The 24,872-nt window shown below is 43.8% G+C and overlaps 2 protein-coding genes across 25 annotated transcripts in view; both read right to left on the minus strand.

Moving 5' to 3' along the window:
* The window catches only part of LOC108030021 (PDZ and LIM domain protein Zasp), a 56,671-nt gene extending 36,431 nt beyond the window's left edge, over positions 1 to 20,240 (minus strand). Inside the window, exons 1-2 of one of the 23 annotated variants that reach the window (XM_050887526.1) lie at positions 20,025 to 20,240; positions 6,087 to 6,213 (exon numbers count right to left, since the gene is read on the minus strand). In XM_050887526.1, the coding sequence (XP_050743483.1) occupies positions 6,087 to 6,197 (111 nt within the window). In that variant the 5' untranslated portion in view covers positions 6,198 to 6,213; positions 20,025 to 20,240. Of the gene's footprint in view, positions 1 to 6,086; positions 6,214 to 17,372; positions 17,765 to 17,800; positions 18,125 to 20,024 lie in introns of those variants that run through there. The other 22 variants (XM_050887525.1, XM_017102540.3, XM_017102542.3 and 19 more) reach the window with 22 other exon arrangements.
* Positions 20,241 to 22,796: 2,556 nt separating this feature from the next.
* LOC108029954 (trypsin alpha) lies at positions 22,797 to 24,872 on the minus strand. 2 transcript variants are annotated; one of them, XM_050887533.1, is made up of 7 exons: positions 24,699 to 24,872; positions 24,562 to 24,607; positions 24,343 to 24,506; positions 23,703 to 24,200; positions 23,593 to 23,641; positions 23,400 to 23,527; positions 22,797 to 23,346 (listed from the first exon to the last, which is right to left on the minus strand). In XM_050887533.1, exons 1-7 carry the CDS (start codon positions 24,853 to 24,855, stop codon positions 22,979 to 22,981), a joined length of 1,410 nt encoding a protein of 469 aa, XP_050743490.1. In that variant the 5' UTR covers positions 24,856 to 24,872; the 3' UTR covers positions 22,797 to 22,978. The 2 variants fall into 2 exon arrangements, with proteins under 2 accessions (XP_050743490.1, XP_043947905.2); XM_044091970.2 differs by having other exon boundaries at positions 23,305 to 23,346; positions 23,407 to 23,527.

The following is a 24,872-nucleotide window of genomic DNA, read 5'->3' on the forward strand; positions in this document are numbered from 1 at the left end:
CACTGCAGTCCACTTGGATCCAATCCACGACCAGAATCGATTCCGCTTTAAGCGTTTGCTCTTTACGCTTAGAAGTTATAAATATTTATGGCGCACATAATGCAGCGCGTTGAGCTCGGCCAATAATTTCTCCGCTTACAGCTCTGCGATATCTGGTGTATCTGGGAGCCCGGCTAAATGCACGGATACTATATGTGTGTGCTGCAGATGCAGCGGAGCGAGCATTTTCCACTGAAGGATTTATGCTCGCTGACATGCAACTTAAAAGCAAGGACAACAGATAGCAGCAGCAGGACGAAGGCAGCAGAAGCGGCAAACTTTCCTTATGCGGGATACTTTTCTTGTGCAGTCGCAACAACAATTGGGGAAGCTGGCTGCTGAGCACGAGGATTAGGCCACCAGGAGAATGGCACGGGGCCCTGCAGCAGAAAGGAGCTGAAATTTATGTGACTTTTGCATGTGGAGGCTGCTGCATCCAGCATCCTGCATCCAGCATCCTGGTGCTCTGGCTCGCACTGGCCAGACATTAGTACAATTTCCGGTCCAGGCCACAAAATATTCAATAATATATTAAAGATATAGCCAGCAACCCGAAAGAGATATCACACAAAGGCGGCGGACGCAGGGGGCTCTCCACTTCGGCAGACACAGGCGCACCAGCAGGCACGAATTCGACAACTCAACTGAAGCGGAGCAGGCAGGATAAATCTAAATAAGACGTGCTTCGATTCTGGCTCTGGGTTGGGATGGTGTGGCATCAAGTCCCCTCTGCTCTGCGGCCTGGAAGTTGCAGCAGAGCAGCCAGAGCATTTGTGCAATGAAGTGCAAGTGAACTTAAAGCGACTAAAGATAGTCCCAACTACCTGACCACGAACACACGAGGGCTGGGCGCGTGAGGCAGTTGGATGTGCGGGGTCCAGGCACGAACTTTACTGAGCTCCTAAATCCTGGGGTGTTTAAGGTGAAGTCTTTGCATAAACTGTTCAAGAGGTAGAGAGAACATTGTTCGAAAATTATAAATGTAACAAGACTATGCAATAGTTGTTATCATTGATTTATTGATTGATTGATCATTGATTGAAAAGGACCTATGGAACGCACACATCATATGGACACCCGTATGTTCAATTCCACAAATGGCTATTCCGGCTTTCGACACACTGTTCTGTGTGAGTAAGTGTACACTGCACGTGTGGCTGCAAAAAATAACTGAGCTATTCTCTAACAAATAAATACTGGATTAAGATGAGAAATAAACAAATTGTTTTGTTCTAGCTCACGAACTCATACCCTCCGGAACCACCTCAAAACGAAACGGAAGCGCCACTCGATTCCCTGGAGCGGAAGCGGATGTGGGAGCCGGGCAGGGAGGCCGGCTTTATGGCCATGAGGACTGTTCAATAAATTCCAGCGCTCTTAAATTGGCAATGCGATGCAGCGGCATGCACCGATGTCGCAGTCGCTGTCCCTGGGCCAGGGTCAGCACTCAATAGCCGGTGGTCAGTAGTCACGGGCTCACCTACCAAGCGGAGCCGGTGAAATTGATAATCAATCAAATGCGCCGCTGACGCAGCCAGGCACTTAATCACTGTCTGATTATCCTTTTTGTTCCGCTGGCTCAACTTTTATCAATTCCGCCTTTTTGCGACTGACAGAGATGAATCACGGGAAATCAGCAATGCATCGCCTGGCAACTGGCAACTGGCGACTGACTCTTTATTAATTCAATTAACGTTGCGCTGGTAATTGGTGTGGAATTAGCCGGCGACTCTCAACTCCAAAGCCTGCGTATCAGGGTATTCGGGTTCGTGCAATCAGCACACTTCTGTGGCTATCGAGTGCGACAAGAAACCGCAAAGGAAATTTCCGGCATGTAAGTCTCCTGCCAAGTGCTCAAATGCAATTTTCCTGTCTCTGAACGAACTGAGCAACAACAGTGCTCTTGAGCCATTGTGCAATTAATAAAATGTCCGAGTGAATTGAGAGCAACCGCAGCCGGAGAAGGCCGAGAAATCCACAGGGCCCCTCCGGTCTGTTGACATGTGGTCGAGAAAAGTGCAAGTTCAATCAGCAGCAGCTACTAACTGCAATCGAGAGTCAACAATCGAGAGTGCAGACCGCAGCAGGGAGTCGCCTCCGAGTCTGCTGATTCAATTACACAAAAGCCCTAATCAAAGCAAAGGAAATTTGCTTCTATAATTTGGCTCGCATAAATCAGAAACAGAACTTCGAAGCCACTTGTGTGTACCCTTCAATATAGAGTATGGGCGCACTTGCCAAAGTAGGATGTGGCACTGATATACCTTCAATGCGGAAGAGCAGTTCCGAATTATGAAAACTCCAGTTTGAGGTAAAGACAAAGACAAACAGGGCCGCCAACACAAAGGCTGCCCCCAGACAGGAGTCAAATAATTAATGGCCAGCCGGGGAAGAGATGGCAAACAAACAAGCTTAAAACGAGCAAAACACAGCCAAAACTGAAACCAAGCGAAACCAGAAAAAATCTCGGGAGGAAGGTCAGCTCGAAAGCGGTGTTTTGAATGCACTTTCTTGTTCAAGCGAGTTCCATGGTTCCGAGAATAGCTATATATTTGACCATAGGTTTTGAATAGTTCTTTAAAATATTCAATATTTTTGGACCTTGATAGGATCTTTTAAAACTCGACCTCTAAGAAAACTTTTTCTATCTGGGCTCTGTGTTTTGAAAAGTTCTTATATTAACCTTGATAAAGTTTTGAAAAACTTATGGGTATGCTTATAACTTTTTATTTTATTCATAGAAATCAAAAAACATATTCAGAACTTTCACCTCGGCATTGTCCAAGGCTCTTGAGTTTTTTCTGAGGCTTAAGGCAAGACGAGAAAATCTTTTCGGTCATACGCATTGATACGAGTATATATTATTATATAATTCTGTGGTAGATACCTTATTAAGTTACCGTACCCTTACCTAGGGTATCGAAAAATACGCCAACGGATTTGCATGAGCAGAACGCGGAGTTCGGCGGGAAAAGGATGCTGTAGGACGTGGGATGGTCGGAGGATCATGTGTGTGGGACTGGCGGCCACGTCGGTTGCCTTGGATGCCGTCAGTAGCTTGTTATACACTGTCCTCTCCAGTGTTCCCGGGCTTGTCTAGACTTTAAGTTGGCTAATAGCCGACACTGATGCTTTTTTCTGCACTCTGTTTCCCAGCTGCTATGATATGGTATGTGGACACTGGCTCTTTGGCCGGCAAGCCGGAAAGCCAGAAATTTGTAGTAAACCGAATTTGTGCTCTTGTATTACTTATTTGGTCCATTATTTGTGCGCTGCTCCGCCCGGCTTTCGCTTTTATTTGACTTTGGCCTTTTGTGCGACGCTTTTTGTGGCCCAAAACGAACCACTCTGCACTTGATAATGAAATATACGTATAAACGTGGCTTCTCTCTGCGAGTGGGTGAAAATCCGTGGGCATAAGGCTTATAACACACACAGGACACACGGCACAACAGCGGAAGCAACAGGAAAAGGACTTTGTGGGACCGGCTCTTTGGGGTTCGAGAACCGAACTCTGAACACTCGCTGCGAGAAATCATAAATTAATCTGATTTAAGCAGCTCAGTAGCTTATTTTTATGGCAACCAACTGCGAACCACCGGTTTTTGCTGTTTGATGGAAGCGGTGGGGGCACGTCATGTGTTGCATCTTGATGAGTGGCGGCAGCATTTAAAGGAGACCAATTTGTTTGGCAGTGGCTCAAGAGCCAGGAAGCCGACATGATTGGATGCTGACGATGACTGAGATGATGATTCGTTGTCAAGGTAGGAGAGCCCAAGCTTCAGCGTCGGCCTCAGCTACAGCTCCAGCTCGAGTTTTCGAGTGCCGGTGCTCAGAGTGGCGCAGTTCATTCGAGTTCGTCGGGCTTTAGTTCCGCTGCGGAGCCTGTGTCCTGGCAACCAAGGAGCTCAGCTCCGGCACAGGGAGAAAATGCCTCAGAAACGCTCATCAACATGACATTCTTTGATAAAAAGTATGCATTTCATAATAACGTTACGTATCCTGTTATATGTACATTACAGATGTTTAAGTATTCAAAATATTATGCCACAAAGGAACAGACTTCTGAATAACAAGGACCTTTGCATTTAATAAAATGTGTTGCATACCTGAAGGCGCTTGTCCTGAAACTATTCTAAAAATGTTCCAATTCAAATTTAATTAATTTAAATGCATTTTTCTACTTGACAACTATATATGTCACATTTTTGACATCTTAGCGCCAAACTTTCACACATTTCTTCCCGTGTGGCTCATTACGAGCAAAGTTTTTACGCAAATCCTGCGGAGGAGGATGCGGCTTAAGTGCGCCATTCCAAATTCAATTGGGCTTGAAGTGTTCGAAAAGCAAAAGGCAGCCAGCCAGGAGATGTCGCACCGCCGGCAGGCAGCTAAATTCAACCCAACCCATCTCATCTGGTTTTGGCCTGGTCTGGACGGGATTGAGCGAGAGAGTGGCCAACGAAACGTTGGGGATTTGCCTGGCTTTGTTTTTCGTTGTGTAATCCATAAATATTTCCATTTCAAATTGCGTTCTGCACGCCGTGTGATTTTCGCATAAATTGCAAACAAATTTGACCAGTCCATTTTTCACCTCCATTAAATGCCGGTCCTGTTGCACTTTTGGCCCACATTGTTTTTGGTGGCCGCATTGATGGCGATAATTGCAGAAGTGCTTTAGTTTGCGGCATTTAAATTAATCGAAACAACTCAATTCCATGATAATCCCTGTCCTTGCTGTTTTGTGTTTTATTTACTTTTTGTTTTAAATAGCTCGGTGCAGCTCGAAAAAGAGAGAAGTCGCATAGCATTGACACAAATCCACAGCTGTTTAAATAGAAATTGCGCATTTAGCGCAGGCCACGCCCCCTCCACGCCGTCTGCCGCCCACCACCCACCGCCCACCTCCCACTCGCAGCCAAAAACAAACAAGAAAGGAGAGCACAGAATTTGTGTTGTTTCGGAGCGGATAAAAATATTTACAGATTGTTTCGGGGGCAAGAGCAAAGAACGGGGGAATTTGCGCCAAATATCGGGCTCGGAATCAATAATTCCACTTTATTTGGGCCCCAATCGTAGGGCAATTCTCTTTATGACGAGAGCAATAAGAATTTCACTGACTTCAGCGCTACTGATTAGAGCCGCTGGCAAACAAGGCCCCTTATCGAGTTTGAGTCACAACCGAAGTCGCTATGGGTTCCGTCAGCTGCTCTGGGTATATTCATACATGATTCATGATTCGCTTCGTTGAGAGGTCTCTGGAATTTAATTTCAGCAAAGTGTACTAAAATATTAGCTTTTGTTTTAGCTTATCAAAGTTAGAGTTTGTTATTGTCCGCCATATCACGAGGTATTAGATTAGATAGAAAGCCTATATTATGGTAATTAATATAGGTGAAAACTTTCCGCTTAGCGGAAACTGCGGCCATTAAATTCCCATTAATTAATCACAGCCCTACGGTTGCGAATCGCACTGCACATCCTTTCCTTCGACATTTCGCGCCGCAACGCTCATAAAGTTGTCAAAAATGATTTAGCAAATTTCGCTGTTGCGTGTCGCCACAAATGTAAAATGTTTCGAGATCTGTTATGAATGTTTAACAAATTTTTAGTTGGGCTTCTGCCTCAGTGTGCTTGTGGGGGTTTATCTGTGTGTCTATATGTACTGTATGTTGGCGTTAATATGGCAAGAGGAAATTCGAATTGGAAAATTGGGAAAAATACGGCTTTTATTTGTTTTGGGTAACGTGCGCAAAAATCGCACTGAAAGCGACCACAAAAAGTGAAACTTATATCCACAGATTTATTTTTAACAAACAAAAAAAGGCGTACTATATGTGAAAACAGCCAGCGAGCACTTAAATACATAAATAAATTAACTGGCCAACTAATATTCGTTTTTCGCGTTTGTTGCCAGCGAGAATTTCATTTCATTTTTTCGCGACTCTGGCCCGAACACACAAATTCCATTTGTCAATCGCCCGATAAGCGAATTGTTTCTGATTTTCTGACGCGTTGCCCAATGGAAACGTAACCCCTTCACTTACCTTTTGCACCAGCAGGGGCTGGGCGAAGTCCGTGCCGCCCTGGAGGCGGAATCCCCAGGGCTGGGCGTCGAAACGTGACAATTTCACTTGCAGCAGCTGTGGTTGGGCCATCTTCTTTTAGCGCTGACTGTAAGAGAAGCGAAACGGGCGGAGTTAGTAATAATTGCGATAACACGGCGTACACTTGATATCACGTAGACGACTAATTAATGAAATCAAAACCCCGACGCACACGAGACCAGGAAAAACAACTGACAGACGGCGGGGCGGACTGCTCCTTTTTGGCCACTAATAAAGACATTATTCAGCCATGTCCAGGCTAATCCTGCCTGCCGTCACACGGCTGCTGCCGGCACACACTCATCGCTCCTCCCCGGGATCATCAGAGTCCCGAAAAGGAGTCCTGCCCCATTTTTGCGCCACCCACAAACGGTTGCCAGATGCAGCTGCATGCGGAAAAGCTGCTGCGTCGTTTTGTGTGCCAAACTGAGCCAACATATTCGGCTGACTGAATGCAGCAGGCAGCCAGGGAAGTGGCTCGGGGCGGCATCGAACTGGGGGATATCCTGGGAGGTTCAGGGAAGGATGGGTGAGGGTCCTTTCAATTTTGTGTGATTTTTCTTTCCCTGCTCTAGAACAGTATGTTAGTCACACAGAGAGGTAACACAATATTGTAAACATTTTTCTTACGAAGTTTAGTTTGATTTAGTTGACCATTTAGGGAAATATTAGGTTTAATAGCTTTTGTCTTTTATCTTAATAGCCGATTTTAAATCTTTTGCGTAGCCTCAAAGTTAAAGATACATTCGAAAGACTTCTATCATCCTTTAAAGCCTTCCCTGTACAGGGTGTCGGACATAAAACGAGTTAAACTTTGTTAGATATCGCCTTTTTTGCACACACAGAATCTCACACCCCGGAAAGGCACTTGGAATAGGACTAGCACTACGAAGGACGCTCCTCCACTGCTGCTCCATGCCCATCCCCTCCCCATGCACTTGCCACAGTGAGTGCTGTAAGTAAGCGCACCCCAAACGGCACATGGAGCCGTGTTGTAAGTGTGGCTTACAAGGGTTCTACGTCCATGTCCTGCCGCACTTTTTTCCCGTCATAGCTTTGTAATTTGTACGTGCGTCGCAGGGGCGGTGGGCGAAAGGGGTCAGGCAAATGGGAAAAGGGAAAGGGGGCGGGACATGGGTGGCTGTTGATTTAGTTTGCTGCATAACAATTTTGCTGAGTGTTGTGTTTTTTATTAGCAAAGACACATTTGCCCTGTGTTCGTTCGCTCGGTCTCTTTCGCACCGCATCTGGCCTCTCTTTCTTCTGCAGAAGACACTCAAAGTGGAAGTAACTACATTAAGCTATTAAAACGACAGCAGCTGCCGGTGGAGCTGGAGGTGGAGGTGGGGATGGGGATGGGGTATTCCAGGGGCGGAGGCGGAGGCGCCGGGATATCCGCACACATATGGAAAAGAGACATTTTAGCACACACAGCAGTTTAATTAACGTTAAGTGCGGGTGGTAATGGCTCCATCTCGAGTCCAGGTTCCAGGTTCCCGGTTTCCGGCTCGAATTCCTGCCGAGAAGCGGCGGCCAGGAGGGGGCCAGGAGCACAGGCCGTAACACGTTGACGGCATTTGCATGTAAATACTTTGTACGCCATGAAGTTGGGCCATTAGACGCCCCGGCAAACCAACTGCACATGCACGGGAATAATTTAATTAAAATATTAAATAAAAGCGAGGCGGGTGGATACGGCCAACTCTTCCACGGATCCAAAGTGCCAGACTGAAAGAGGCTAAAAGCGCAACAACACGAAAACGCAAACACGAACGCGTCACTCCAGTTCCGGGGGTTGTGGAAAGTGGGGAAAGAAGGAGAAAGTGGGGGAAAGGGGACTTCCTTGGCCAAAGGAGCCGTTTGGAGTCCTGGCTAATTACTGGCTCAAATGCCCTTGCCACGAGGATGCTCTGTGGCTGACAACATGTCATCGGCGATTTAGCACACTGAGATTTAAATCATATTCTAAATAATTATTCATTTTTTTTCCCCAATTAGTTTCCAATTTTTTAATTAGCTAAACAGAAAATTGATTGCTTATTGAAGCTTCTAACCATTCGATTTCAATTAAGTATTCATTTTTGTACAAAAGCACTATTAGATTGCACCCAATTAGGAGCTGTGTGTATCATGGAAGTGTAATTTCCTTAGTTTAAATTATGAACACATTTTTATTAGACCCAATCTGATTTACTCTAATTTACCAATCTGATTTAATCTAATTTATGTAAACCGAAATCTAACTGAGAAGTTCATTTAAATTTCTAGCTTAAAGTCCACATATTCTTAATCTTAATTTTAACTTTATCAAGTCCTTTCAATTTCAATTTAAATGTGTATCTCACAAAATGTATTAATTCCAACGCCGTTTTTCAATTTCTGGGACGACAGGAGGAGCAGCAAACAAATGGTGAAATTTGTTTGGACCTGGATTAGGCCGCTCCTTCTGTGCTGCCGTCCTTCTCGAAACACTTTCCGCTTTCCCATCCATCCCGTCCGTGGGCCTGACCCACTTCTCCGACTTTAAGTCGGCCTTGGGCAAACTGCGGCACAAACTTTCCATATGCAAGCAATTTGTAAACAAATTATTTGATCCTCAAACAGGCAAGTTGCTCCAGCTCCTGCTCCAGCTCCCAGCTCCGGCAACTTATCAACTTGACGCCGCACAAACAACAACGTGGGGCAGCAAATCCAAACTTGGTCAACCATGTATCATTAACAAAGTTGTCCAGTTGGCAATCCCATTGCAGCTTTATGACTAATAACCAAATGCCGGTGGCGGGGGTTGGTGGCTAAAAAGCCGGGGGGACACGTAGCGGCGTAGTCCGTTTCCGGGTACAGTGAAGCATCGATGTAGAGCCGTTGCAGTGGGGGCAGTGTCAAAAAACGAGTTATCGCTAATAACTTTTCCACACACAATTGGCAAATTACAATTTATTTGTGTGTAGCCCCCACTGCAAAGCCCCCCTTCGATGCCCCTTTCAAATGCAGTTTGCGTTTGATTCGGGGTGGGAGCAACAAATCAATTTGCATGCGGTAATTCCAAAGATTTATGGCCAACGAGCCGAGGGCGTGGTGCTTTCGGTATGCAAAAACTGTAAAATATCCGAAAATGTATAAAAGTTCTTGCGTGCGCGGTGAAAAGGGCGGGTTGTAAGCCGATTTCCTGACACCGAAGAGCTCCGCAGTGGAAGTGGCAGAGGCAGCTCATGAGTTGCCATCACCGGCGAGCAGTGAGCAGGAATCAAATTGATTTCGGAGCCCCATCAGCATCATTAGCAGTTGGCCCCCGCCATAAAAGCCAGAATAATAACAGGGAGATGGAGTAGAAAACAGACAAAGGGGAAAAAACTGCGAAACCGAAACCAAACTGGAACCATCAGCAGTCAAAGTCGATGGCAACGATGGTGATGATGATGATGGTGGTGCTGCCTGCCACGGATGATGTCATGGAATAGGTATAGTCGGGGCAAAAGAGCGGGATCAGAAGTGGGAGGAAGCGGTTTTTGGGTCGACAATTCGATTTGGCCATTTCGCACGCTGCTTTACAGTACACTGCCCGAAAATCAAGGAGAAAGGTTGAACAATTTGGTATTTTAGCTTGTTAAGCTAACCACTTTTCCTCCTAATACAACTAAATGAAATATGATATCTAACGTTAAAAAAATACCAAGAGAGTACAGGAACTCCTAATAAAATACTGATAACCCTCACACTTATTGAGGAAAGGAAACCCAATTACTTTTCCCTTCAATACAACTTATTGAGACCATAAATGTAACGATTAACCAAATTACCAGGGGCATACAGGAATTCTAAATAAAATACTGATAGTATACTGATAGTATTTTATTGGCATTCTTTCTCAAATCAACTCAGAAACAAAGCCCCTCACCAAATCAATTTTAGTATATTTAGAGTCTTAGAATTGGAATCACCTTTACTACTATCATAAGAAGCATTTAACTAAATGTAAGAAATCTGCAGAACCCCTCACTGTTGAACAAATCTTGACTTTCCTCAGTATTTTCCCTTCGTGTACTACCAATCTGAATCGGAATCGCTTTCGAAACATAGGGAGTGTCTGGTCTGGTGTTTATTCTGGAATATCTGTTTATCAAATGGAACAGCTTCAATCTGTAATGAGCCAACTAATTACGTGCTGCAGACTCTGCCCCAAACAAATCGGCTATTGGGCAAACAGCGTGCATTTGGGTAGCTGGATGGCCATTTCAACACATTAATAAACTGCATAAGGGAACAGCTCATTAAAAGCCACTCGAGCGCGGCAGCAACAGCTTTTCCATATCCCATTTTCCATTTCCCATCTGACTGCCGGCTGTCAAGTGGTCGAGGCCCCAAGAAAACTACTTCAAAGATCTTGTGGTGGTGGAGCTGCTGCTTCTGCTGCTGCTGCTGCTGCTGCTGCTGCTGCTGCTGCTGCTGCTGCTGATGCCTCGGCTCTTTGGGCCAAACAAAAGTGAAGCCGGAGCGACATATTCACCCACTAACTGGCAGAAGTTGGCTGAAATTAGGAGTGGAAAAACGCAGTCAGCAGACCCGCCTGTCGGGGCATAACAAGCCATGCAAATGCCATGCCGCACAGCCACATCCACACATCCATATGTGTGGCAAAGTGCTCTGCAGCTCCTCCCGGGAATCGGGGACTTGGCTCCCCGGGTTTTGGGAATCGAAACGGAGGGCAGCGCCAAGTAGTGAACGCGTTGATTTCGCATTTATGCAAATTTCACGTACACTTCAAACTGCTCAACGTTTTTTCGTCTTTATTTTTTGTAGCCCCCCGCGTGTTGCCTCTTCAAGTTGCTCTCCGCTCTTCTTTTTCCTTGTTGTTCGGCTTTTTTCACAGACGCGCTTTTGTTGGCCAGGCCAAAACTAAACTTTGGCTGCTGCTGAGTGAAACTGAAGTTGCCGGTGGGGAAATGGGGCTTTAAGGGGCACGAGTGAGGGGGGCGACCGGCGAGTCGTAGAAACTCCGCCTGGGGGCGGGTGATTTTGAATACCGTTCAGACAGCGCTGGGCTTGGGCATATGGGATTAACGGGGTGACTGGGCAGGGATCACCCAAGATCTGTCTGCCTGAGAAGACAGCTTGAAACTTTCCATAGCTTATAGAAATATAAGTATTTGTTTAGCCAGGTGTTAGTATTTAGATATTCATATTAAACATGCTTTTGTTTTCAAACTTTTCTACTATAGCAATTATCTAGAAAAAAGATTCATGCTAGCTAGAAAATTTATGTATACCTTTATAAATTATTTGCATATTTTCTAACTTTACGTTAGGACAACTAATGTAATTAAACTAATCTAAGATTGTTTTTACCAGTTTTTTAATTAATTTAGCTAAACTAAGAATGATTTGTATTACCAAATTCTATTGCAATTTATTCATTAATTTATTTTGCAATGTTAGTTAATAGAAAACTCAAAACAAAAAATACTGCGCTTTAAAGAGAATCCCGGAGCTATAGGGTATTTCCCAAGTCGTTTTCCACCCCGCTCTTAGAAGCTTCCCGCACTGATGCAATGTGACGTGACGTGACGTCATGTGTGCGCTCGTGCTTGCGGCTAACAGGACATGTTTTCCGCCCGCCTGGAAGCCCCTCCCCCCGGGGAACCCCGCGATCCCCCGGACACCCCCGAACCCCGCCGGCGATGACGACGCTGTTGCTCTTCAGTCTGTCTAATGCAATGCGCGTGCTAAATGGGCGTAACTCAACGGCTCGACGACTCGACTTTTTTCTTTTTCCATGTTTCCCCCCTATTTTTTATTTTTTCGCGGCGCTTATCAAGCGCTGAAAGCTAAAAAAGTTTTTCACTCGCAATCACACTCACACCAGCACATGTCTGCAACTGTCAGTGCATCAAAACACTTGAGTATTTGAAAAAAAAAGAGGAAAAACGAAGGAAAAATCGAGAAAAACAACGGGCGGAAAGTTTTTCTCTTCGTGCTGCGTGTGTGCTTGTTTGATATTTTTAATATTTTTGCACTAGGCGCAGGGGCAAAAACAAAAAACGAGGAAAAGCTGACAAAAGTGACACTTTGCATGCATTCTTGCCGTTTCTTTTGTGATTATTTTCTTCGCTTTTCAAGTGCGAGAGAGAGTGGAAATGGAAAATGTGGAGACAGAGACAGAGAGAGGGAGAAATGCAAGTGACATTGAATGTGGCAATTTTACCGCCAGCCATGGAAGCTCTCCCACTCAGTAAAGATACAAATAAAGATACAAATACGCTTTGTAGTCGCTCTTTTTAGGTGGCCATAAGTTTATTACCAGAATGAAGCCCTTTTCCATTTCCTTTAAAACCCAAAAACTGCAGAGGCCGACATTCTTTCGCTCCCTTTTGTAAACATACGCGATATTCATCGACATTTTTTCCCGATTGGCAATTTCAAATATTTGCCTGTAATTGCATAAATTTTCACAAATAAAATATGTAAATTCTACAAACACAATCACATGGCATTCCCTCGGCGAGCAGTGCAGTTTATGCGGCAATTTGATTGCTTGTATATGGGAATTATAATTTTATATGGGAATTATAACTGTGCGCAAAATTGATTAATATTTCGCGCATATTTTCTATGAGAAATGTGAAATTCAATGCGAATGCAAATTTTAATCGCAGATAGTTCGTCGCTCGACGCAGTATGCCGAAAATGCAATTTCCATACGTTCACCTATTTTCATCGGATCGGAGGAATTTCGAGTAAATCAACAAAGGCAAAATGTGGCAGGTAAATATTTATTAAACTGTGTGTCAAAAAACGGCATTTAAAGCTGAAAGCTAAAGAGCCACATGCAGGTACTCAGATGCAGATACATTTGCGGGAGCGCAAAGATACATAGTCTTTTTTCTCCCTGTCTCGATACTGATAAGTAAACGGATTTAAAATCTGTGTGATAAGGGTAATGGCGCGCTGGTAGATGCCACCATAAATATTGCAAAATATCACATTATTTGCCAGCACAGAATGTAATTAAATATAATAGTAAACAATCAAAAAACCAAATCCCATAAATTAAACTCTCAGCACAGTGCACACACCCGGCTTCGGCGATTGAACAAATAACGAAAAAAAAAGCGAATGCGTTGTGAAAAAATGCTGGGAAAATAATGCAATTTTAAATCTGTCACTGGAATAGTTAATGCCATATTAGTTGTTCTGAGCTAATAAAGCGTAATTATCAACGCATTTATTTAATTAGCCGCACAAAGTGCGCAGAACAAAGCCCCTCAATCAGGGCCCCATCTCCAAACTGTCTACAAATTGTGTGGCACATATAATGACAATTTAATAGGCTTGTCAATCTGCTGCTGTTTGTGCGGTAATTTAATTTAATCCCTGCCCAAAAATCTGCGGTTCATAGTTCGAAGTAGTCCAAAATAGTTCCAATGTAGTTTTAAAATACATGGATTTTTCTAGATATATTCCATACCTATCTTATTGTGCTTATACAATCCACCAAACTTATTATGCCGTCAACAAGATTATCGGACTGCAAACTGAAAGCGGGAAACAGACGGACGGCGAATGGATTTGCCATTTGATTTAACATTAATGAACAAAATGCAATTAATTGAAAACTATTTTCATTCTGCCTCTTTGTTTTTTGTTGCTTGTAATTACCTTTGTGCATAATTGGTGGGCTTTAATGGGTTAACAAAATGCGATTAAGCGAAATGCAATTGTGAAATGCAAATTTTCCTCTTTTGGCCTGGCATATGATATGATTGGGGTGGGGACGTGTATCTGAATCGGCATCCTCTAGTCAGCTGGGCTAATGACAGGCGGCAGATTGAAACCGGCAGATAAAGTCGGTCCCCAGGACGGGCGGCAATAATTCTCCATCAAAAATGGAGACTCCAGCAGGAGGAGGCTCCATCCACTTGTTGCTTTTTCAACTGCCTGTCCTGTGACAGTTTACAAAGTGCTGCAATTAGAGTTGACAAAGTGCCCGACTTCTGGGCTCCTGGGCTCCTCGGTTCCCCGGCTGCCTTCGCAAGGGGCAACATTGTGCGAACACCCGAATGAATTTGTTAAGACATCTTACCCCTGTTTGGATACGAATTAATCAAAGACTAAATAAAATGCTTAGCATTTGCATTTCAGCCCGTTTCAACAAACAATTTGTCAGCCTTCCTAATGGACAGAGGCAAGTGTCACTGTCTGATTCTTTTAAAAATACATCAAACATACATATTCGTAGCCCCCACTCAAAAAATGCCGAGCAAACTATTTCGATTTGGGTGACGGACGCACACGGCTGTCATCTCTCATCCGTTCGCCGTGGCCATTCTACTCTTCAGAGGGGTAATTGGAGCTGCATTGGTCAGCCGGGGGTTAAGGCAAAGTAATTTTCATTGAGATGCCGTTCGCTTTCGCTTTCGCCAATCGCATATTTGATATAATATTTGTGACTTTGGCATTGACGTCCGTCCGCAGGGGCTGTCGATCGAAATAGACTTGGCGCAGAAACGGCCCTCGGCGAGAAATATCTCGGTGGGCGGAAGGCCAGCGTTTTGAACTACTTAGTTTTCCAAGGAAAACTCTCGGAATGTCTTTTTCGGTTCGAACAGATACCAATCGCCCGTTTAAGCGCCGCCGAATGTCGGGCAATTAATTCTGGATCCCGAAAAAGAGATGTGCACGTAAATGCTTTTCTGATTTACGAGCGCGCGCCGCACGAGATTTTATAATTTGTTCAACGTAACGTGCATGGCCAAAATAAATATTTTCCCTTCGTTAAATTCATAAACAAAGTAAACTCCGGAGTGACGGCATGATGCGGGCTTTCCCATCTCCCATCTCCCCACCCTCCATTCCCCAGTTAACCCTATGCCATCCCGTAGTGCCGACTCAATCGCAATCTCCCGATGGGTTTTTGTGGCTTTTGCCGAGGCGATGAAACCAAAAATTGTTTGCCAGTCACGTTTGTGGTGCAGAAAGAGCAGTGCCAGTGGCGCCGCAGCCCCCGCTTCCCACGAAAAGGGGTACCACAACAGTCGAGTTGAGTCTGCACTTCTTCGTCGTGGAAGATTTCGCGGCTGTGGGCGTTTATTTTCAACGCACTGCGGTTATGTAATTGCGAGGCGTCAGATACGTGATTACTTTTAGTCAAATTGCCGCTCGAATATTGTGTAATTTCGCCCTCTTCACTTGCGATTTTGTATCTCTGCGAAAGTGTGCCATCGGAGTGGTTGGCCAGGGGAAAGTGATAAAGCCGCTGGCAGAAGTTAAGGTCAGGGTTGCAGCTCGAAGTGCTTTTCAAGTGGGGGCCATCGAGTTTTACTGGCGGATAATCCAGGCACTTTAACTTGATTAACCAGCAAACTGCAGCTACGTTAACTTCAGCAGGGTGTATTGATCAGGGGATTGTAGCTCAGAAGTAGCTTTAAATACTGCTTGTTAATATCCTATAACAACATTTGTAAGTAAAGTTCAGAATAACGAATACCCCCTGCTACTTTTAGGAACCTTCCAGCTTTTAATCCGGATACAGTTCAAGATCGGGCTCACGTCTCATAAATGCCAGCAAACCGTTCTCAGGGAAGCCGCCCATTAAGGTCTGTAAAAATATTCTTTAGCCATTATCTTTGGTCTGGTTTCGCGTTGTTCCGCTGTCTTTTTGCCGCGAATGACATACGAGCCCCAAAGAGCCGAGAAAGATACGAGAAAAGTGCCCGCCTCAGCAGGGGGAAAGAGAACGCAATCTACCATGACAGTTCACGAAGGTTAAATTCTTGAGAAATGATTTGGTGGCAAGAGAACAGCGAACTGCAAACTGCCACTGCAAGCTGCAGAAAGCAAAAAGCCAACTGCCAATGCGAGAGCGCACTAATTAAAATATACGCAAAGCTGTTTGAAATTTTTAGAGCATGTCTCCCCTCTTCCCGTCGCTCCTGTGATTCCCCCAGATAGTTGCAATATGCGCACGAATACGAATACGAATCCGAATCCGAGTCAAGTGAAGTCAAGCCATGAAATATTGTCACGCACCCAGGACGGAATAGGATGTGAGCGAGAAGTGCCATTCTAATGAGCTCAGATACATTTCCGCGACGGCCTTAATTTACGATCCCCGGCCAGAGAAGAGACTGCAAGTATTTCCCCAGCACAGAGAGAAATTCTTTAGAGAGTCCTAAAAATGGGTCAGCAAAATGTCAAGAGACGCTGTTTTGTTATGCTACAGCCCAAGTCTTTTTTTCTAAACAAGGTGTCATATAATAAATCAGTTTGATTGTTCCAAGGGAAGATGGAAATTTAAAATTCATTTATAAATATTAATGTTTCCCAACACAAATAGTTTCTCTCTGTGTATCTCCTCTCCACCATCCTCTGGGTAATTAATTCCGCCCTGCCCTGATAAGCCCCAGTGTAAACAAAGACATTTCATTCATCGGCAAAGTGGGCAGTGGCATGGCCATTAGCTCATTCAAGTTTATAGAACTGCTATCTTATCGGCCACTGATTCACGGATGTTTCGGGGCGCTGTAAGATTGATTCGGCAGAAGTATCGATTGCTTTACAGCTATTATTGGTGAGGTGACCAGCCATAAGTGGGGCGGAAGATAAGCAGGTGGGTGACTGATGGCTGGGGGAGGGGTCACTGACCGCGGGCTGAATTCGAGCAACAGAACAGGGGGAATATCAACAAGTTCTGGTCAGGGCTAAATTACATCACTGGCTGGCTGGCCAGGCATCAATTGGAAGTAAGAAATAAGAAATGGGAAATGGCAAATGGAAATGGAGAGCAACCACTGCGTATACGTGATGTTAGAGCTACGAAGCGAGAGTGAGCGAGGAGAATGGCTGAAAATAGATCGGCGAAAAGGAAAACCAACCGAAGAGCAGCCACGAAAATCGCAATTGCCAAGCAACGCAAGACACTTTTTTCCGAGCAGGCGACCTAGAGAGCTGGCTTCATTAATATGCGGTGATGTATAGGCGATATATCGCTCAAAACGTTTTCCGAAATGCCTCAGAAACTGTGGCGCCAAACCGCAGCAAGGCGGGCGTTCGAAGGAGGCACAGTAGGTGGCTGCCACATCCGCAGCGCTTTCGCAATTTGTGTATATCTGAATATCTGGCAGATATTGTATCTGGCGGATGGCTGCTGGCGCTGACTGACTGACTGAGCGAGAATATTCGGAAACAAATCCAATCCGCGCAGCCACAGCGAGGCGCTAAAAATAAACTCACCTTGAAAAGTTTCTAAAAATTTTCTCGCTTTTTGACTATATAATTTTATTCAATTTCAACGAGCCGAAGATCTACGACGTATCTGTATCTTGGTATCGCTGTACCTCTGTATCTGCGCTCTGGCCAACAAAACTAATATATGCGTCAAAAGAAATTCCCTGGATCGGCGTGCCAAGAAAATTATTTAGCAATCGAATATATTCGCGATGAGTCTTTGGTTTCGTAAGGTACTTTACTTGTTGTTAACCTTCACAAAATTCACACAGCTCACTATTTTTGGCGGAAAGCGAAAGGGGGTGTCTGTGATTCAGATGCAGATTCGGATTCGGATTCGGATTCGGATTGATCAGCGATCCTTGCGAATCGATTGTATAACCAGCTGATTTATACCCAACGTTCTGCTGATTTCACATGTGATTGGTACTGACCGATTTACTCCGATCGGGTGGCTTTGGCTGGGACTCGATTCGATTCGGTTTCGATTGGGTTTTGGTTTTGGCTTTTGATTTGGACTTGGATCGGTTTCGTATATTCGTGGCGTTTGTAGTGCACTGCCAGTTCTTCAGTTCTTGGGCGACGTTAACTAAGCGACGATTTTCTCTCAACTAAAGCAAAAACCGAAACCGAAAATTTTTATGTGCATTTTGTGCCGTTTTCGAATACAAAAATCTTTTCAACCACATCGCTGGCGTCGCAGTCGCCGTCGCCGTCGGGCCGCTGCTTTTGGGCCGTGCGAGAGGCTATATAGTGCGGCAGAGGCTATATAGACACTATGGTTCTCAGTTCCCAACCGATTCGGCGGCAGAGCCGCAAAGCTACAAACGCCAGACGACGGCGACTGCTGCCCATGTCTGTCTGGCTTCTGTGGCCGCCTGGTTTTGTTGTTCTCCGCTCGGGATTTGTATTTTGTTATTTGGCTAATTGTTTGTATTTTGTTTTCATTTGCCAGCTTTTAACGGCGCAGCCAGCTAAATGCCGACGTGCAATCCGTCCGTTTCGGGGCTATAACTCATAGTAATCCGATAATTGCAGCTAGTGAAATGGGTTTTACTATAGGTTTTACTATTTACGTCGTTAGCGAATGAATAATATATTAATATATTTGTATTTAAGTGTTAACAATTTAACATACTTTATTTTATTGATAACTTAATATTAGACAAAAGGGTGATCAAAACACAGTTTATAAATCATCAATTCTGAATTCTTTTTACTATAGTAAACCTCTATATTAACAATAATTCCATTAACATTTAATTCAATTTATAAGTTCAACATCGTCATTATCCCAAAACAGGTTTACAGATCTTTCACTTTAAAAGTATTAAAGTCTTTTATATTTAATTAAATATTTCAAATTTCAAAGTATTTTTAAATACTTTTATTTTTAAATTATTAACAAAGGGGGCTCTAGAAAACCACATATTTTCCCTTATAAACGGATTTTCATTTACCCCATTATATTCAGTTTTTTTGTATCCTATGCCTATGAAACGCACATTTGGCGCGTCACTTTGAAGTCGAAAACAAGTGCAGGTGCTTTCGGCTGCGCCATTCAGTTTCTGCTGGTGAACTACTTCCCGTGATCTGTTTTCCCCTAGACCACAACAAAGTGTTCATCGCAATGGGAACAACAACCCCGGGAATTTGGGTCACAAAAGATCCTGAGTGAATCAGCGGTGGTGACTCCAGCGGAACCATGATCCGATCCATTAACCATTTCCCAATAAACTATCAATCAGGCCGCCGGGGTCACACAGCCCCCATCACCCTTTGAGGTCGAAGGTCGCTTTAATAAAAAGAGGCTCTGGCTAAATCGAAATTTCCACAAATTCAATTTCGAGTGCACGAAGAGTGAGCCGTAAAACATTAATATGTTAAAATGTAGCCGCGGCGCGCTATGCCAACAAAAATAAACGTAAAATATGTTTTTGCCAGCGCTGATGTGCTCAATCAAGCAGTGAAATGAAACGAAACGAATTGAATCGTATCGAGGCAAACAATCCACAAAAAAAGGCACGAAAACATGGCTGACTATGCGGATAAATATGTATAATATAATATAATATTTGGATGTTTTATACGGCGGGAATTTGTATCTACATTGCATCGCGGGCGGCATAAAAAGCTCAGGCGAGTTAAACAAGAACGGCAAACAAGTAAACAAATAATAATAAACGCACCACCCACAGCCCGACACCTATCTCAGCCCGAAAAAACAATTTCGGCTTTTTAATTAAATCATGTTGAGTGGTAAAAATAATATCAAAGAATCTGGCGCTGTGCGCATTTCAATCAAATCACAAAAACACTGTTCTAGCGCTGGTTTTCTGTTTTGCTGAGCTGATTAAGATACCGCACAGCCGAGATATGGACGTAATTAAGTTTAAGGACCGCATCTCGGCGATCTTTAATGGCGGTGACAACGGTTAGTTACACAATAACTTGCGGTTAACACTTTTGCTTTTTTATAGGGGGTTAATTGCCGAGTCTGTCTTTGATTTCGGTTTCGGGGATGCTGAGTCAACGGTCGAGCTTTTGGACCATGATCCATGAATCACACACGAGCCCTGTGGCTCGAAACCGGCTCTTCTCGGCCGTTTTTGAAAACATTTTGGCAGGAGGGAGGCAAAAACTGGCCAAGACACTTACACTTCACTCGCACTTGTTGGAGTCGCAAGCGGATTCGATTCGTTCTCTCTGCGCAAATGAAAAGCGATTTCGGGGGACCGTGACCGGGGAGTTGTTTCTGGACGTTTTGAGAACTTGAGTACTGCTGCTCGGCTTTGTATCTTTCGTTCCGGGCTTGTATCTATGCTGTTTTTGGCGAGACAACCGAGCGCGATCGTTGCGTTCGAGCGAATGAGGGCCGGGATCTCGGGATCTCGACGGCGACGGGTTGTTTGGAGTCGCACTGTAAGACGAGCGACTCACACAGATACTCCCGCTCACCCACACACCGCCACTCGGCCAGCTCTCTCTCACTCTCCCTCTCTTTTTCGCTCAATCAACAGGTAAGCGCTTGGCCGAAAGGTGCGCCAATGTATCTGTATATCTGTATCTGTACCTGTGTGCCACTCGTGTGCGGCACTTGCTGATAAGATAAGGCCCAAAAAAGCCGAAAAAGCTATGCAAACATTTGTTATATCCGCGGATTTCGCAGTGTGTGATCAAGGCATCTGTGCCATTGCCAGTGAATGGAATCCAATCGGGTCACTGGGCCTGGATCAATATTTTTGGCCCTAGCTAATTTGCAGCAAATCGCGCTGGTTTTTGCGAACTGCAAATCTATATTTAGGTTGCATGCCACATCGCACCGAAACTGGTTCCTCCAGTTTCCTGATAATCTGGGTGACGGCTACACAACCCAAAACCCAGCGGCCCCAACACAACAACACCCTGATTCTGGCCGGACCAATAGCCTGTCCGATTTTCCTTTTTAGCGCCAAAACAAATATCAGAAGAGAGGTAAAAATACATTTTTTGCACACCCTTTTTGTTATCGCATAGGCATAGCCTCTAGGAAGCAACAAATAAATCTTTAATAGAATTGGTTTTATTTTGTACCAATTAAAGCTCTTTCTTAAATTATTTTAAAATATTAAAAAAAATTATTTTCAAGTCATAACTTTAAGGATACACTACTAATTATAAAATAATATAAATAAAAAACACTGACCTACTCCAATTGAAGTTCGTCAAGTACTTAATGTTTTCCAAGACTATTAACCTACTTAATCAATCAATGGCTTAGTTTCCTTGAATAAAGCATGGGCCCCGAAAGGTTACTTACCTGGTAAATCGCGAAAACCCTTAGTAAGGGTAAACACTACACCAAATGCAGTGCCTCCCAAAAAAAGTAAAAAAAGCAATCAAACTGCGCAGTTGGCCAAAACCGGTTGCCGCCTTGCAGATCGTCAGCTTTAGGCCCTTTGCAGTGATATTGACCAAGAGCGCGAAGCGGGCCAACAGACCGGCCGAAGCAGCAAGTCAGCCCCCGTCCCTCGATGTGGAAGGTGAAAAGAACAAACAGAAACCAAAAGTGCTGGCCCCCTGACTTTGGGTAATGCAGGCGGAGGCGGCGGTAAATCATTTGCCAGCTATTTTGTTTGATCACAGTCCACCGATCGGACGGACTGAAGACCCAGAGACGGACTTTGGAGAGAACCAGGCGGAGGAAGCGACATCGCGCAGTCATCTCGAAAATGTCACGCATGCGCGTCGGCATGCGCGTAATTGCATTGAGGATGTGCGGCGGCCAAGAGGATGTGCCAACTATATAATCCACTTGGCTGGGCAATTTAATGAGCGTTAAAGTACAACAATTGTCTGGTCTGGGAATAAGCCATGACACATAACCGGAGGGAACATAGGTGACATCTTCTGACTCTTTCTGAAGAGAGTACCCTTCAATTGCACGCTAAAACACCTTTGCCATCTTTTTACTGAACTTAAAATTTATCTTTGAATTGCTTACTTTGGCGCCACAACAATCGATTAATCGATGTAAAAGCTAAAAATGCTCTAGCGGCCGTTTTCAGAAACTGTATTCTACATAAATTTCACGAAGGGACAGCGCCACCTATGCGGACTCAGCCAAGGTGAATGTGGTATTTTTTAAGAAGAGGAAGAATAGAAGGCGCCTTTTTAAAAATTCGAATACAAATATTGAGCATTTATGTAGTAAGAGTTTATTTATTGCTTTTTTGTAGAACTAAAATAAACTAAAAGTCTTGATCAGTTTTAAGCTAATATTATGTTTTTTACACAATTCCACAAAGTTTTTATTTACTATTTTTAATTGTCGCACTATCCAAGTCGGTTAGCTTGTAATTTGTAAAGAGGATCACACAGTTCATCACACCGTGATTGGGCTGTACAAACATTTTATTTCGTAAAGAACAGTCGGAACTGCTGATTTGATTAAAATGCACCTTTTGAGAGCTAAAAAAAATGTCCTGTTGGCAGGAAAATTAAATATAAAATACCAAATTTATTCTGAATTCCTTACTATGTTCTCAGTGGCTTACCCTTGTAGATCACAGCACGCTGCAGTATCAGCAGACATATGTCGTTATCCAATATATACTGTTCTTTTTCTGGTGATGCTCCACCTTCAGCATCAATTGGAACTTTAATATGAAACGTATGAATTTGAATAATTACAGGCCTTGCTCTATGCAGTGAGCTGCTGTTAGGACGAGGTATAGAAACTGCTAAAGTTAATACATGTACGGCTTCGTATTAATTGTTATTTTGAGTCACCCTTCTTTATCAGCGTTCTAACGCATATAAAAGTATTTCTGGTGGTGTATATGCCTGCATCCAGGGCGCGCGTTTAGAGCTAGTTCGTCTGGTAGCAACCTTCATCCAGCAACTGGCAGTGTCCCTCCCTTTTCAGTGATGTTCTGTCACCAAATCTCATAAATTGGCAGTCAATTTATTGGAACAATCGAAGTAGGGCATTAAACTTTTACATATTTGTAATGAAATCGCCCAATAGTCACTCACTTGTTGATTACCACATGCAAACTACACATATTTTCTAGTTATTGTTTAGTTTTTTTTTAACTCTACATTAAGTGAACGCTTGGCATTTTAGATAATTAAACGCTTAAATTATTACTTGTATCCATTATCCAATACGCGTGACTTTGAATATTTGTAAGGACGAACACGCCGTTTTTATATAAGCTAATTATGCCGATCAGAACGTACCTATTGACGCCGCGGATATTTTGAAATGTACCTACTATTGAACCAGGAGGCTGAATGTTGAGATCGCTGGGTTTTTCAACACAAAATTGGTTAGATCCAACTCTCATTCCAATCCTTTGGGAGCAAAGCGAGTTGTCAACGGGGACTAAATGTACTTTTTTAACGCCAACAAAACCCTGCTGGTCCACAGGTGAAAGTGCCGTCAAGTTTCTTGGTGGCTTCGGGTTCATGGCAATGCAGATAGGTTTTACCAAATCTAGATAACAAGTTTTTAATAAGACTTATGGATTATTAGAGTAAAGTGGTTACCTCGCACTTTCTCAGATAGTTTAAGCAGAGCAATGTTGTTCTGAATTGATTCCGATGAGTATGCAAATTGTGGATGCCGGTGAACTGACACCACATCCAGATACTGCTGAAATTTGGTGTTCACCTGTCTGTAATTTACATTTAGATAAAGACTAATTGGGTAAAACAAAATATTAATGTAGTTATTACTCACATTAGATATGGCTCTCTGAGGAATGCAGTGGCCACAGTCACGACGAGTTCTTTATTTTAAAAAGTAAACAACCTAATTTTTTGCTGCATAACTTAAAAACCAATACTTACGGTTTGTTACTAGCGCTCCAGCGAAAGTATTCTGATTCAGAGACACCTCCCACAGGCGAACATGAACATCGTAGGTCCAATTGGTTCTGCACTCCTCGTTGAAAACCCGAATCGCTTTGTATTCGGAATTTCGCACATTATTGAATATCCAGTCCTTGAAGGCAGTCACATCTGTGTAGATGCTAGCCGGAGTGCCCAACAGCCTGCCGTGGGATACAATCCCGAAGAGTACGCTGAGGGTTTCTCCGCCGTAAATGTAATCTGCCGTCAGGGGACCCCCATTGTATCCCTGACAGTTGTCTCTAAATATTGGGCCCGCGCAGGTCTGGTTGCTCTGCAATATCATTCCATTTCTTTGGCATTCGGTAAATACCTTTTGAAATAGATGTATGGTCTGCAGCTCTTTGCTTGGTGGACGCAAACCGAAAGCTTTAAATCTTTGAATTGTTGCAGAACTAACGACGTCATCGAAGATTATGCAGATTGGCCGGATGTGGGCTGGGGGTGTAAAGAAATAATAAGATTATTAAGTTTAAGTGTTTAAATAAGAACTCAGCCAAGTCATTGCATACGTTAAGGGTGTAAAATTCCAGGCTGCCACCACGTTTTTACTTGGCGGAGTTCCATCATATTATCTTACCATTGTACTCCACTTCCCCGAAGAGTCTTAGTAAAAATAAATCGTTTGCGCGTGTTTTGGAATCAAAACCGAGCTTCTTAATACCCCTTGAAACTCCGTACTGCTCGACGGTATCGCAGTTCGATGGAGTGCAGGACTTATCGTACTCTCCAAAACGCACGATTCTGGAAAAAGACAGCCATTCTAACCTGTTTAGGTTTGTGTTTTAGTATTACTTACAAACTTGTTCTTTTTCCAATACAACTCGTAGCCGTTACCACGAAAACTAGAGAACATGGTTGTTAGTATAAGAAGATTTGCAATCCAATCATTTCAATACATTTCGGAAGTAGTAGTATATAATTATATATACTAACGTTTGTGGATGAGCGTTCCATGGCAGATAAACTCATCGTTATGGTATATGCTGGCGATCCACGGAGTGCCACTTATTGGGTCCACTGCGTCATGGCACTTCGCATCTAGGAGCTGGGCCAATCCCGTGTGGCAGATCTCCAATCCGAGCAGAACCATCGCAAGTCGGGACAACA

The sequence above is a fragment of the Drosophila biarmipes genome, chromosome 2R, assembly GCF_025231255.1.
Source record: "Drosophila biarmipes strain raj3 chromosome 2R, RU_DBia_V1.1, whole genome shotgun sequence".
Classification (NCBI taxonomy): domain Eukaryota; kingdom Metazoa; phylum Arthropoda; class Insecta; order Diptera; family Drosophilidae; genus Drosophila; species Drosophila biarmipes.

What these genes read in the sequence shown, in the direction of transcription:
- LOC108029954 (XM_050887533.1), bottom strand. Translation starts at nt 24,855, where the DNA reads ATGGTTCTGCTCGGATTGGAGATCTGCCACACGGGATTGGCCCAGCTC. An exon ending in ATTGGAAAAAGAACAAGTTT is followed by an intron (nt 24,507 to 24,561) that starts GTAAGTAATACT and finishes GTCTTTTTCCAG; the next exon opens with AATCGTGCGTTTTGGAGAGT. An exon ending in ACTATCTGAGAAAGTGCGAG is followed by an intron (nt 23,347 to 23,399) that starts GTAACCACTTTA and finishes CTTGTTATCTAG; the next exon opens with ATTTGGTAAAACCTATCTGC.